Here is a 15,372-nt window from a genome sequence, read left to right as displayed (position 1 = left end):
GATAGATAATTTTTGCACTTTGATTATGTGCTGGTTTGTAATTTGGTCACCATTATGGAGGAAATAGGTAGCAGAGCTTTTCCAAAGTGGCTTTCACTTTGGAATGTAAGCACTTCACAGTACTGTGAGATTATTGTTTTTGAATAACATTGTTCCCAGGTGCTGAATGAGGTGGAAGAGTTCCCAGTCAAATTAGGATGTGACTATTAAATTGCCTAGATCATAAAGCCACGGGTGGCTGGAATATGTTGTGTGAAAGAAAGGATTCGTGCTCTTAGAAGTCAGTTCAGAGAATTACGTTGTTGTTGTTGTTCTCTGTGTAGTGATTGAATTGATCCCAGAGTGGCCATGCTTCTGTACGTGGCTGAAGGCTGTCCTGTCAGTCTGACTTGGGGTGCCACAGTGTAGCAGTCAGGATTTCTACTGGTTAAATTCAAATACTGTGACTATAATTAAAATGTTTTTGAGAGCCTGAGTGGCTAAGAACAAAAGACAGCCTTTTTAAAGTAGTTAACTCTCTTGTCTTTTTATGGAAGAAACAGAAGTTTTATTCGTTTCTTGAGATGATTTTACCGCTAATGATCAGAGACAGCATTAAGTAGAAGTATTTTTCTATTTTGGGTCACGATGAAAAGAATCTCTAATGAAGAGGTGATCCCTATGTAGTCTACATATAAATGAGAATTGCCAATTCCTACTCCAGCATTACAAGCCTTTCAGATATACTTTCTTCAGAGCTGACTTCATTTCTGGGATTAGTGATTTGTGCTAATTTTTAATGCCATGTGAGCAATGTTATGTAAATAGTTTATAACAGGTTGTCATAGCTCATTTTTCCCCCTCTACAAAACAATTGCAGCAGGTTTTGAAGCAATAACTCAGTTGTCTTGTCTTTTGTGAAATTAAAAAACAAATCCAGAAGATCTTAATTCTGGATGCACAGGAAGTACTGCCAGAGGAAGGGGGTAAAAATGGAGTCCAGTGAATTAAAACCCCCAACATACCATTCCAGTAAACACTTCTCTGCAGAGTGAGTTCCAAGCTCATTGCATTCATAAGAGCTGGAAAAATACTTCCTCTTGAACACCAAGTTTGTTCTGTACTCAGTCTAGTCTAGCAAAGTGAGTGCGGTATTACAAGACTCACAATAGTCCTATGAGCATATTCTGCTGTTTCTGAAGAGGTTGCTATTGTGGTTTTAGCAACATTCTTAAGATGGGGCTGACTGCAGGGTGCAGGTAATCTAGTGACAAGTTACTAGAACTAGCAGCAGCTGTCACTGATACCTGTTTTCAACCAGGGTCCTTCACAGGACAGTTTCTGAGTGTGTGTGTCTGGATTTAGAGATGTGTTTAAAAGAGAAGATTCTCCTTGCTTGTTGGGAGTGTAAGGGAGATTTAGACTTCTTCAAGACCCATCTCCTTGTAGAAAAGGTGCTTTATACTTTCTTAAGGCTGTGTCACAAGCTGATTATATCCAAGCTTTTCTTTGCATCACTGATAAGTCTAATTTCTAATATATTATAAATTCAGTTTTGTGTGGCTTCAGTCTGATTTACCCAGTTCAATTTGTGTTCTTTAGGAGAAGTGGAATGGCCATTGTGCTTTGCTTATGCTGTTGGTGACCCACAGATTCATGCACGTGGTTTTTCCCCAGCTGTAACATAATCAGAAAGCAGTGGTGTGATAAATTCATGGCATCATTTTACCCAGCTGCTCTTTTGTTTCTCTCCATATTTGGCTTTTTGGTTTTTTTTTATTGCAGTGGATTTTATCTTTGAATAGTAATTGAAGAACTAAAACTCCAGTTAATGAGCAAGCTGTATATGAGCTTTCATGCCAGTAAAGTTTCTGCTTCTTGAAAAATTATTCTGTCTCTTAAGCTTGTTTAACCTGGTACTGGATAGATTTTTTTTTTGTTCCATGGTTTATCTCTCCCTTTAATGCAATTCAAGGTCCACAATGCAGCAACATCTCTGGCAGCAGATCTTCTGAAATACCATACAGATCATATGGTTCTCAAAGCATTAAAAATCACAGGAGTAGAAGGAAATCTTGAAGCTGTAGCAGAATATACTTGCAAGCTATCAGAGCAGAAAGAACAACTTGTTGAGGTGAGTTCACACCTGCTTTCATTGTATAGAACATTTAGAAAATGAGTGGCTGGAGTTGCGTCAGTCTGTTATTTAGGAAGGCTTTGGTCTGTGTTTTTGCAGTTTTATTTTATTTTCCTAATATGCTGTTGAATTTTGGAATGTTCTTGTCAGGGTCTGAGCCAGATACATCACTGCGGCATGTTGTAGAAGGGATTTACATTTGTGCCCAATTCTCTTCATGGATCTAGACTTAATCTGGATCTAGACATTTGTCCTCAAATATTAATTTATAAAGTAAGTTTCTAGGTTCAAGAGGAAATTATCATCCCTTCCTTTCAAGTAGCAGGCACCCGGCAACAGCTGAATCCAGGTATACAAGAATGCTGGAGATACACAGTTAAGTTTCTTAAGCAGTGAGCTTGATTTTTTGGAAGATTAGCCAAGAGGGCCACTGAAAATCTTCCTCCTTTGTGAAAAGCAGTGTGTGGAGGGGATGTCAAACACGTGTACCTTGTTGCTGTCTTTCCCACAGATGAGCAGAGGCATCTATGCCAGCAGGAGACATACAAATATAGATCACTTTGATCTGAAATATGGTGATGCCAGCAGCTGTACTTGCATGGTATCCAGTACTCATTTCTAAAAAATTATGATATACAGGGCTTGAGGATTCCTCCCAGAACTATGAATATGCAGAAGCAACGCCCTTGAACTTCCAGGACTGGCAGAACAATGCTTTGAATTTTTAATTTCAACTTTAATGTCCCCTTAATCTATGGCTATTTAGTGTTCTAGTGAGACCTCAAATTTTTTTTTCAGGCGTAACCAGAAGGTTAAATAGTGCTTGTGTGTGAGACCTTGCAGCATGTCTGATGATGTGCAATAAGTTTCATATGCACTGTCTCTGTCTTAGAAATTCCTTTTGATCTGAAAACTTCCATATGCCTTTCAACCCAAAGTTCACTCTTAAACTTCCTAAAAAGATAAAGGGAACAGTATTACTTCTCTAAACTAATTTGACACTGATTTGCTCAAAGATAATTTAGTCCATTGGATGATGAAAGCCTAAATTTTCCACATGGTTGCTTATTGCTGAATAAGTCTGTTCTGCTGAAGTTATTTATTCTACAGTTTTTCCAAGTTCTATATGTGTTTATTTTCTGTGTTTACTTTCAGTTTTATTCAGTCATAAATATGTGAAATTGTTTTTTGTTTTACTTTAATTTAGTTATTAAGGCTTTCCTTTCTCTCAGTGGTTTTCCACACCTTTCAAGTCAGGATTTTGCCCCATTTTTATTAATAATTCTCCCTGAGAAGCACCCAGCTGTGCAGTCCCCAGTAAATATTTGAAAGACAATCAGTTAACTTTGTGTTTGTTTGTGCACCTTATTTTTGTAGGTACACCTTTTGTCACTACTAATAGATGCACATTTTTTACAATTCTCTTCATTTTTTAAAATAATTCAGATGTGTCGCTTACTGAGGCATGTTTCTGGAACTGAGCCCCTTGAGATAACTTGCATACATGCAGAGGATACCTTTCAGGTCACTGGCCCACAGGTATGTTCAGCTTTTAACTGGCCTCTTCTACTACACATAAATAAATAAAAATTACTTGTGTGAATTTTTAGGAGACCTAATGTTTACCTGTCTAAGAAGGAATTTTGCTCTAATGCTGAGTGGGAGCTAAAAGAACACACAAGGAAGGTCATCAAGCCTGCAATTGTCAGATGAATACACTACGAAGATGTAATAGTAGCAGTTTAATTCTGTGTTTTGCCTGGGGAGGCATTTGTGAATTCATGTGGAACACTATGTACTAGGACTTACAGGAGCAAATGCTTTGTTCTTTGTCCAGATAATTTCTGCTGCAGAAACCCTGGCATTACATCCATCTAGCAAGATTGCAAAAGAAAATCTTGAGGTGTTCTGCGAGGCCTGGGAGTCTCAACTGAGTGACATGTCTCTGTTGTTAAGAGAAATCAACGATGTGTTTGAAGGAAGAAGAGGTAAGAAGGCTATGTAGAAATAGAAAAATGTAACTTCAAATCTCAGAATTTTAAGTGTGATTTAGGAAGTTCTGTTTTCTTAAGAGTGGAATGCAGTAAACAGTTCCACATCCTGTGGGATCTAGGTAGTAATATACAAATATGTTTGGTTTGTATAGATGTCAAATCAGGCTGCTTATTTGATTTTTTTTCAAATAAAAGCAACCAAATATTTAAAGGCCTGATTTACGTAAGATCAGCTATATTTAATTTTCTGCACTGGGATTAGTTCTAGCAAAATCAAATGGAATTATTCAAAGGACACCAAAGTGTTTGACACAGCTCTTTGCCAGCAGTGTCCAAATACAAGGGGTAGTAGGGCTTTCACCCACCCCTTGTTTTGTCTTGGGCATATCATTAATTCATGACAGTCAAGATACAACTTGAAATGTGACATGTTTAATTAATGTCCTGTATTTGTGGAAAATACATATATATATACATATATGTTCTATACTGTCAGCTTGCCTTCTATTCACTTCATAATGTAGTGAATGTAGTTATTTGATTTTTAAACTGCTGTCCTTTCTCCGGGATGGAATTTCTGACGACTCTGCACAATCTTGGGATATTTTCTCTGGTTGGTAAGTTTATTGGTATTTGTACAACATGTAGAAGAAAAGCTTGGAATCTTAAGGAAAAAAAATTGTGTCTACTTTTAGCGTAGGGTAATTTACCTTTAAAATGGAAGGCATTTTGGTTTTCATTTTTATACCACATAATTTTCTTCAGATTATGTCTTCAGTGTAGCTTGTCACACTTATAGCTATGTCTTTGTTTCAGTCTTTAAGGTATAACTGCATACAGATAGAATGTAATATATAGTAATACTGAATGTCTTGTATTTTTAAGAAAATCGCTCAGGTTTGAAAGCTTAGATTTAGCTAAATACGGGCACTTAATTTTTTGTATCTAAGATACAGAAAATGTAAATCCTTATTCAGGTTAGATGACACTTTATCAATTATACAATACTTCATCTTGCTGTTGAGACCTCTTTTCATTTTCAGACTTGATTGTGTAGTTTAAATTTCTGTTCTTGATTTTTTCTGTAAGCAGTTCTTTGCTGCCAGCATTTTGAGCACAGTAGCAATCAATCACGGGGTGTAATATCTTAAATTGTTGTTGCTTGTTGGTGAATGAGTGTGTGCCTGAGCCTCAAGACTTGTAAAAAGAAAACATAAGTTGAAATTCTGAGTGAGTTTACAATAATAATTGTGTGTACTTCAGGTTATTGGCAGTTTGAGACTTCTGAGAAAAACATGATTGTTATCCCAGCTGTTCTTCCACCTTGGTCTGAAATACCACATAAATAGAGAGCCTGTTTATGGGCCTTTTAACTTTCAGCAGATTTTGTTGTTTGTTTGTTTTGGGAGCCAGGGTCAAACTCGCTTTCCTTAAAGAGAATATTTTATAAAATGAAACTTAAATTATGCTATTATGCTGTTGTTAATTTGTTAGAATAAATTTGCAATCTTTAGGGCTGATCATGCAGTATCTGATTTTTTTCGTATTCATACAATGGTCTAGCAAGGTTGAATGATAACCTTTTTATATATTTCTGTCTATCTGTGTGTGTGTGTGCATACATATATAGAGAGAGATATTACTGTATCTAAAAATAATAGGGTGAGAATCATGCAGCCACAGCAAAGCATATCCTTGGCTCTCCAAACAAATTGTTCTTGATGTCAGGTGCCCAGCCTCCTCTGTAGTTAATAGCTTTCTCTTGGGACTGCTGATGGCAAATAACACATTTTCCATAAGTGGTGTTTTCCACTTTCTTTAAAGCATCATTTCACAAGGGCAACCCAATGTCCTTGCTTGAAGGAGGGAGAATGGGTGGGTGTTGCTCAGCAGGTTGGAGGCCATCATGAGTGATGCAGTGAAGACTTCTCTTGTTTGGCATAATCACACAAGTGTGTACTTTAGTGGCTCTCATTTCCTCAGTCTGTTTTTCAGCATAAAGTGTTCTGATACCACCACTGGTAAGATACAAAGCATTGCCTGTGTTCTCTCTGAGGCCTTGGGTGCGTTAGATCTTGTATTGCCAAAACACTGTTAAGAAATCTCCATTTTCCTTGTCACATGGCCCAGCTAGTTAGAGACTTTCCTCTGAATCTGGATTGTTTCATAGTAGCCACCAATTATGTCCTTAGAAGTAATTTGGTGTCTTATATCCACCTGTCTTCTACAAAGTTTTCCTCTCTATTGTGGACTAATCTGGTTTTGTTTGTTTGTTTTCTCTTGTTTAGAGTGACTCTAGTCATTTAAAAAAAAGAGTGGGGGGGGAACTCTCACCCAAATACCCCCACCTTTTTTCTATGAGAAAATACCCTGAAGTTACTTTTTGTGACTTCCAGCGTTTTTCTTCTCTGAGAAAACACAACTGGTGATCCAGTAAATAAATGAAACTAACATACTTACTTGCTAAGAGATTATAGGAGTGGCACTCAGAAAACTTTTGCCTCCAAACACAGTGGAGTTTCACAATATTTGATAAGGCTTTATTCTCGTAATTCATGACACTTGTCTTAATGTTGAGGTTAGTAAAAGTGTCTTTATTTTACAGACTAAAATGTATCAAGTGCTTTATTCATAGTAAAATTGTGACTGTATGTAACAAGAGATAGAATTACAGTAAGAGGTATATTTTTTTTTTCTCAGTTTAAAATCTTGTATTTTTGTACTACCAATTTAAATGTTTGGCTTTGTTAGAGAGTTCAGAATACAGCTTAAGATGCAAAAATTGAATGGTGACTAAATGTGCTGGACACATCAAATAAAAGAAGCATTTTTCGGATTACACTAGATTCACATTGTTTATACTCATTTCTTTATTTTCATGAGCAATTGCACAGCTCCTTATCCAGTGGTTTTTTTAATGACATAAAATGAGGTATTTCTCGTGCTGAGGCTCGAAATGCACATGGGAGGAGCTAGATTTAGCTTGAAAGTGAAGCAATTTTGTACTCAATTTTAATGAAATTATTCCAGAACATCATGCCCAAATTGTAAAGGGCTTCTCCAGGGTTGCAGGATTCACAGGCACAATGGGGTGGGGGAGGTTGGTGAGCACAGAACAGCTCAGTAACCCTCATTTTTATTTTGGAAGTATTCCTGTACTGTGCTGAATTGTACGGCAGGGTAGAGTTGTCCTTCTTTTGCTCAATCCTAAACCACCTTTTAATCCAGTAGTGAAGAGGCCTGTTCTCTGCAACATGTTGGTGTGTCAAGACTGGGATGAGGAGGGTGACAGGCTCCTTGAGAGGGTAACCCTTCTCTCCTGCCAGGCATGGGAAGTTTGATTCTGCCCACAGAGGGATTGTTTGGTTCATTTCCATTTGATGCTTAACTCTGAGGCCCTTGCACTTTGAGATGAAGCACCTGACAGAAATACCTTTCATCAATCCAAGCTGCTGGATGTCAGCCAAGCTCTTTTTTCTAATGTTTTGGATTGAACATGGTGGAGAAGAATGTAAATAAATGATCCTCTGATTTGCTGCTTTGTAACAGGGGTAAGAAGTGAGAGAACAGTTCCTGAAGATAACATACTTCTCTACTTTCCTCTTCTGTTTTGCCCAATTGATTTGAGAGGAGTTGAATGACCATGAGATTTCTGAAGGGCTGTAGGTGATGAATAGGCGATACAGATCAGAATTAGGAAGCTCAAATTCTAGGACGAGTGAAGCAGGCATGCTGCCATACTCTCAGAGAAGAAGTGACATCAAAAGTGGGAATCAAAAATTGAAATAGGGGTATTATGGAGGGAAAACCAGGATTGGAACTAGTAGAAAGCAGAAAATTGGAAGACAGAGAATGAAATAATGAAAATTAATTTTAATTGAAAAAAAGTAAAAAGAGTAAAAACATGTTTAAGAAGACACATTAGGATAAACAAAGGCAGAGTAAAATGCAAAGAAGACCATCATGTGGTGAAAAAAGCCTCTTGATATAATAGCAAAATTCTGACACACAAACTAAGGAAATTAAATATCAAAAAAATTACATATGTATATTCTGTTAATGGAATCAAATAAGAGTTCTATGATTACACTGAGGGAATTCGAAATTTTCTGATTAAGTAGGATTATCTCTGACCTGAGTTGATCTGCTCCTTTGAAAGGTCTTGGTCTGGTGAAGTGTGTTTTTTTGTATGCGTCTTTTGTGATATTTAGGGTTTTTTAAAATGTTCAAGAAATAAATAGTTAGATCTTTCTTCTTTTTGAATATGGTGAGCAACAAAACCTTGCTAAGCCAAATAATGGGAATTACTAGAAGAGCAAAGGCAATTTTTATTTTCTTCTGTTTGCCACCACTTTCCATTTGACTTCCATAATTCTGAATGCCTGCCCTGTGTGTGCAAGTACTGCGTCATTGCGGTGAGCATTTTCACTCCATTTGTTATGTCAAAGCTTTCTGTGTGTGAGCTTTTTAACAAGACACAGCATGTTTTTACATAGCTCCAAGGAGATCTTTTATGCTGCAGCATTTAAAATTGCAAGTTCACTTTTGTTCTTGGTATGTTTTACATGCCCTTTAGCTGATGTTTTGATGTATAGGATGTTGTAAATGACTTCTCATAATTTGTATTGGTCTTTAGGGAGAAATCTTGCTTGAATACATGTTTGGGCAATTAATATCTAAATAACACTGCATTCTGAAAAAAAAAAAAAGGTCATGCAGCTTGTGCCCTGTTAGCTCATTCATCTTTTGCAAAACTGCATAGGGGAAGGAAAAAGTCATCTTAGGAAGGAAGGTTCCATTTTTCCTATTTTTCAAGAGGGTTGAAGGACACTTGTTGGCATCCTAAAATTGTAGGAGTCAGTTGCCTAGATACAGAGATTATGATCTTTCTGGTGTGTCAGGAGATAAAGGGCATGCTTTCAAAAAATCCTGAATGCACAAAAGAACTGTCTTCTGAGGACTCAGGATGGAATTTCTCTAGGAGCAGATACAAGAGGAGGAATTAACAATTGTAGCAACTGAATCTATTGTAATAAATGCAAGTCTTCATAGACTATTATATCTTCTGGTAATTGAAACTCTAATCTTAGGCTGTCAGCCCAGGCAGTATTTCTTCTTAAAAATAAAGTCTTATCAACTTTTAGGTAACACCCAAAAAGGGTTTCTTTCTTTCTTAATTTATTTTGCTCAGACTTGGAATATTGTAGGTTCCTGGCAATACAAGAAACAATTCAATAAGTGTGTAAAATGTTGTAGAACTTCCTTCTTCATAAAATACAGCACACGTGGGATACGTATAGTACAACATGAGAGTTTTATTTGCATTACTTTGGAAAACCTGCCTATGTATTTCTCACTAGTAGCACTGTCTATTCCAAATTTCAGACCATTCAACCCATGCCAAGAAAAGCCATACATGGAGCTACATTTTTATGTTCTGTATTTTGCAACAAAATGAGTGCATGTAGCTAGTGAGTCATTGGAGAGAGTTGCTTTACTTTCCTTGTGAACTACATGCAGGAGACTAGAAATGTTACTGAGGGGAATGTTCAGAGAAGCTTTCTTAATTGCCAGTTGCTAAAATCTGAGCAATACAGAGCTCTTGGTCTGTCTCTGAAAGCATGAGACAGAGGATCTTCTGCAGTATATTCAGAGAGGAGGAATTACAGGTAAGTAATTTTCTTTTATAATACTGCAATTTAAGGAAGGATGAAGCAAGGCATTTGATCCCACTGAATAAAATCTTTATATAAATTTGGTATAAACCTGTATGTTCTTCATAGGAGAGAAGCGTGTCTACCTGTCACTGCCCAGACCAGGGGTAAGTTGCTTTTGGGTTTGTTGTGTTCACTTTGTATCTGCTGTTCTCTGTTTGATTTCTTTCCCTGCCACAACTCAATGGGGCCTAACAATATCTTGGTAACATGCATCCTGACTGGATGGCTGATAGTAAAATATCAAAGTTTGTCAGTTTATTAAGTGAATAATAAACAGACTGAAGACAGATGTAACTAGTTATGTTATGTGCTTTAATCACTTTGATTGTACATAAACTTTAATTCCTGTTCATTAATTTTTTTACCACATAATCTACTTCCATGCTGTTTAGTTAAAAAGTGCACTGTTGCTATTAAAACAGTAGAAATATGCTGCAATATTCTGAAAATTAAAACAAAAATAAATCATACTACCAAGACTTAACATTGTAGCCTGAGTTAACCTATTTGGAACAAGTGTTCATGTTCGAGCCTGTTGTATCCTTTTTAAATAATGGGCTCTTGTTTCCTTACTTGATCTTAAGTGTGTTTAATGTAGAGAAGAAAGTTACACCAAATACCCAGTTTTTAGGTGTGAGGTATTTAATATCTTTAGCTGATTATAATTGATATTACACTGTTTCTGAGAGCATCTGTGTGCAAGGAAGCATCCTAAATCTTGACAGTGTCATGTAATCAGTCATTTGATTCACTTGCTGTGAACTGAATCTTTCCATGGGTAGGAAGAGGGGAAAGAATGGTCTCAAAAGGTACAGTGAGCTCTAGCTTGTTTCTTTCTCTCCTTGCTTTTTTCCCTTAACCTGTAGAGGAATTTGGGTTTGAAATGGTCCTCTGTCTCCATGTCTTTTGTTGTGCAATTCTACAGCTTCAAACACAATACAACTTCTGACTCTGAATGAAAAGATAAAAGCTTTATAAATCCAATATTTCTAAAAAAGTTTATAAAGACAATCTGTGGATTTAAATAGAATATGCTAGGCTGCACGAGCATGGGTGAACTTCACAGTTATGGAACTAAATACTGAAACTTTGGATAGGGTTTCTGTCCCTGACCAGTTTGACTAAGACACATAACTTCTGGACATCATGATTTAGAGCTTAAGTCTTTGAAGTCAGAGTCCCACTGATTCATATATTTTTAAAAATATTCAGTAAAAAATTTGTGGTCAGCATTTAAACAGTTCTGCTTTGTATTGTTTGAAAGGTTGCTGCCTTCTTTTCGAGTTTTGCAAGATACTTAACATTGTGGGGAGTTACAAATGCATAGTTTGAAAGTAGACAGGAAATGTAGATTGCATCCACAGGACACCAGAGTTTTTTCACAGCGTGATTTCTTTGCCTAGCTGATGCTCTGAGCTTTGGAATTGCCTCTCTTCCCGGTGTTGTTCCTCTCAGCAGAGCCTCTCCTCCCTGTACTGCAGCCACAGATCGGCTGTGCCTGGCTGACGCCCACGCTGTCCCTGCACAGAGGCCACACTGTTCCTGCCAATCTAATTAGATCACATATTTTGTTACATCTGTTTAATTGCCACTGTGCTGTTTGCTGGTAATGAGTGGCACCCTGGACCATGCTGTAGATGAGGACCAGGGCAGCAGTGATGATCCCTGAGTGTACTTAATGCATATTTTTTCTCTATAGTTTAAAGTGTTGAATCATATTTTAAAAGCAGAATAACGTATCTACTGATCTGACTTTTAATGATAGTACTATTAAAGTAATGCAAGGGAACACTAGAGTGGAGAAAACTGCAAAAAAAAAATCTGAGCTTCCTTTAGCTATTTGTGAATGGAAAAATTTATTTGTTGTAACCAACGCTGGTTTTCTTGAATACCCTTCCTTGACTCTGCAGCTTAAATATTTGCCATACCTTCTAGATCAAAATTTGTGTTTACAAACAAATCTAGTTTGGTTTTGTCTTTCTTTCTTCTTTTAAGACACTGCCTTGAAAACAGCATTTCTGGAATTGCATTTCTAATATGCAGTATAGTCAAATAACAATTAAGAGTTTAATCCTTTGTGCTAAATGTTTCAATATGAGATCAGCATTTCTAATACGTAGGCAGAATTGCAGTGTCTAATCTGGGTAGACATTCATAAGATTCAGAATATTTAAACATTTTTGCATATGGGAAAAGAGAAATGGCAGAAAGTTAAACTGAGCACTAAATTGGACTAGGAACTTCAGTATGAGTACTTTTGCTCAGATTCTTGAAGTGAGAAATGGAAATGGGACCAGAATCTCATCTCTGATGCTGTTCACAATGAACAGTGTTGTTTCTTGGTTGGTTTTTTTTTTCTTTCCTGCATGCATTACTGAACCTAATTTGCCCAAGTACTCCCACGAATGAATAGCAGCAGGTTTTTTTCAGAGTTTTTCAGAATCTCAGACAAGGCTCTCAGCTGGGCACTGAGATTATCCAGCTTCTTCCTGTGTCTCCAAGTTGTGACACCAACTTTGTACTGCTCCTCTGCAGTCCGGTGGTTTCTGAATGTGGACTGTGCTTCCCACGTCTGGTTGTTTAGCTGGCTTTCCACAGTGACAGCACCAGCACATGAAATTAAAGCCAAAAACACCAAATAATTATGAAATAAATTATAAATTACTGCCTGTGTCATGCAGTTGGCAAGCACTGCCTTACCAGGTAGTCCACTCACATCAGTACCAGTAATTATTGTTTAATATGAGCTAATATTTCGCTTGCAGCCAGACTTATATTTTGGATAGCTCATGACTTAAAAAAAAAGAAGGAAAACCCATGAAAAGATCAGTATTTGCTTACAGCTGCTTCTCCAGAGTGACATAGAATAATGGGCTACCTCCTCACACCAGCATTTGTATGGGTTGTAGCCATTGTCAGCTTGCTATTAGCCAAATCAGCATCCCTGTTATATCAGTACCATCAGTGATAGAAAAATCAGTGCAGGAGTTATGACTGTTTAGTCCTGAGTATTATTGAGGATTTACAGGGTAAGGGGAAGAGACTGCATTAGGAAATGGAGCCTGGGAACTGTGGAAGAGGTCTTTTCCTTGCAATTTCAGGGCATCTGCACCTGCCATTTCAGGACAGACAGATCCGAACAGGTTCTCAGTTTCTGCTAAGAAGTTTGTTTGAACCTCTGGAACTCTCCTGCAAAGTCTTTCTCTGAATATAGGGCTACCTCTTTAAGATTTGCAAGTAAAATTATTACCAATTCCTTTTATTTAAAAATATTATTTTTTGTTTGAAACAGAAGCATAATGCAAATCTGAAAGCAATAAAGCCAGTCAAACTAGATACTGAGGTAAGATGGTGTCATTTTAGTAAAAAAACTCCTTTCATATTTTTATCTTGTCTGAAAAATATGGTTTTGAGTGTCATAAATATGCTTGCTATTTACAGGAACAGGCAAAAATTGCAAAACTTGGGTTAGAATTGCATCTGCTAACATCTGATGTGGACTCTGAGACAGAGAAATGGGAGGATCAGGAGAATGAGATTGTGCAGCATGGACAAGGCATGTCAAGTATGGCCTACTCCATGTATTTATTTACCAGGTAATTACAGTACACATGGCAAATTTTGGTGGGAAAAAGACCTTTAACAGTGTTTATAAGAAAGAACAAATTTTCATTTTCAGAACATAATAATTGGGAGCATTTTAGAAAGGAACTTGATTCTGTCTGTAGGCTTTATAAACTTTTGTAAATTTCTAAACTGTTAAAAAAAACCCTAATTTTAAATCCCACTTTATTTTTAAAGGGCTTAACATTTGTTTCATTGGAGGGCATCTATTTAAATGTCTCTTGGGTATGGAAAATATTTTAAGAATTATGTTCATAAATACTTTGAAAATTAAGGGAATTAAAGCACAAGTATAAACCTGTAGATGGGATATAACTGTAGATGAGAATTACTGATCCTTGTACTGAAAAGTGTTTATCTGAAACTTGCCTGTGCAATGTCAGCTTTCCTACTTGAAGAATTTAGGTTTGCTTGGGGTTTTTTTTACCAGAGTTGAGAATTTTTTTTTGTTACCTACTAGTCCAATAATACTCACTATGCCAGAGATGTGGATTTCTAGTCTTGTTCACCTTACGAGAACTGAGCCATTTTAATTCCCCAGCAGTGCTGTAGCTACTGAGGTGTTTGTGTAGTATTTTTTAAGTCAGTTCTTGTAGGTAGTTGTGTCAAATACCTTCTAAAAGACTGATATTTACAGTTCACTGGTGTGAACTGTAAAATGTTCAGTGGTGAGACTGTAATTTTTTAAGTAGCAAGCAAAACAATCTGCAGTCTATAAATGGCACATCTTCTGCTTTTATTATTTCTCACAGAGGAGAAGGACTTCTGAAAACTACTCAAGATTTATTTCATCAGGCAGAGGTAATGTATTTTTAACAAAATAGGACATAGACACTCTGAGTGAAGCCAAACAGGAACTTCAGTGTCTGATTCCTTACACATAAGTACATGAATTGACTGGCAGCTGTAGACTTTGAGCAGCCTAACTGATATATATTCTGAAAGTGAACTTCCCAGTGTTCCAGTATCAGCTTCAGACAGGATCGTTACATTGATAGATTCCAGCAAGGAGGAGGGATAGCAAACTGGCATTATAGCAAATAGAGTGGGCTTCAACATATCTGTAGTATTTGTTGTGTCACTCAGCTCAGTCCCTGGTAGTGTTAACAAAGACTAAATCCCAGTCTGAGCAGCAGGATTTTCATGGAAAAGAAAGAAGATGTAAAAACTTGCACAATGCAAACAGAAGGGCCCAAATGAAGGGATGCGGAATGCTACTTTCAGGATCCATGCCTGTGTGTAACAGGAGACTGGTTACCTTTGAAAGGACAATAAATAAAGAGGCCAGGTGTCATCACAAAACATTTGTGAGCTGCCACAGTGCAAAAAGTAATTGGAAGTTGGGGGTTTTGTTATATGTAAAGGGAAAGCCTTTAAACTCTGCTTATCTGTGAGGATGGCAGTTTGTAGTGTAGCTTGTTATTTCAGAAGTCACTGCAAACTGCTGACTTGTGAATTGTAGACGTATACAATTATTACGAGTATTTCCTGCTACCTTTTTACTTAAAAGCACACTATTAAACCAGGAGGGAAAAAGCCTTACTTTCCGTTGTGGTTCATTTTGTTACATGCTTTCTTCTTTCAGATTTTTGCCACAGAGGGCACAAAGCTTGCTTCAGCTCTTCATGCTCTTTCTGATCAGGTGACGTATCTTGTGACATCAGTGATACTGATGCGAAGTTGCTTGTGCTGTCTTCTCCCTTAACTTGATGTTGGAGTCTTTAACACAGAGTTATTTTGTCTTCCTGGACAATGTACCAGGTACGTGATGATGACAAGCCTTTGCTTCTGTTGGAGGCTGAAAAACTCATCTCTGTGTGCAAGCAGCTCCAGGCAACAGCTAAAACTTCTGCTCAGGGTAAAAGTGCTACATTTACAAAGGTAAGGTAAAAAATTATATATATTTCTCAAAGCAACACCT

The 15,372-nt window shown here is 37.1% G+C and overlaps 1 protein-coding gene across 1 annotated transcript in view; it reads left to right on the top strand.

Annotated features, from left to right (window-relative positions):
• Window positions 1-15,372, top strand: part of CTNNAL1 (catenin alpha like 1) — a 57,885-nt gene that overhangs the window by 39,613 nt on the left and 2,900 nt on the right. Inside the window, exons 9-17 of the mRNA XM_059856044.1 lie at window positions 1,955-2,113; window positions 3,563-3,655; window positions 3,954-4,104; window positions 9,894-9,931; window positions 13,120-13,170; window positions 13,269-13,423; window positions 14,204-14,252; window positions 15,037-15,093; window positions 15,213-15,332. Of these exons, the coding sequence (XP_059712027.1) occupies window positions 1,955-2,113; window positions 3,563-3,655; window positions 3,954-4,104; window positions 9,894-9,931; window positions 13,120-13,170; window positions 13,269-13,423; window positions 14,204-14,252; window positions 15,037-15,093; window positions 15,213-15,332 (873 nt within the window). The remainder of the gene's footprint in view (window positions 1-1,954; window positions 2,114-3,562; window positions 3,656-3,953; window positions 4,105-9,893; window positions 9,932-13,119; window positions 13,171-13,268; window positions 13,424-14,203; window positions 14,253-15,036; window positions 15,094-15,212; window positions 15,333-15,372) is intronic.

Source organism: Haemorhous mexicanus, chromosome 1 (assembly GCF_027477595.1).
Source record: "Haemorhous mexicanus isolate bHaeMex1 chromosome 1, bHaeMex1.pri, whole genome shotgun sequence".
NCBI classification, from domain to species: Eukaryota; Metazoa; Chordata; class Aves; order Passeriformes; family Fringillidae; genus Haemorhous; species Haemorhous mexicanus.
Note: the sequence above shows the minus strand (reverse complement) of the source record. Positions and strands in the feature narration are given on the sequence as shown.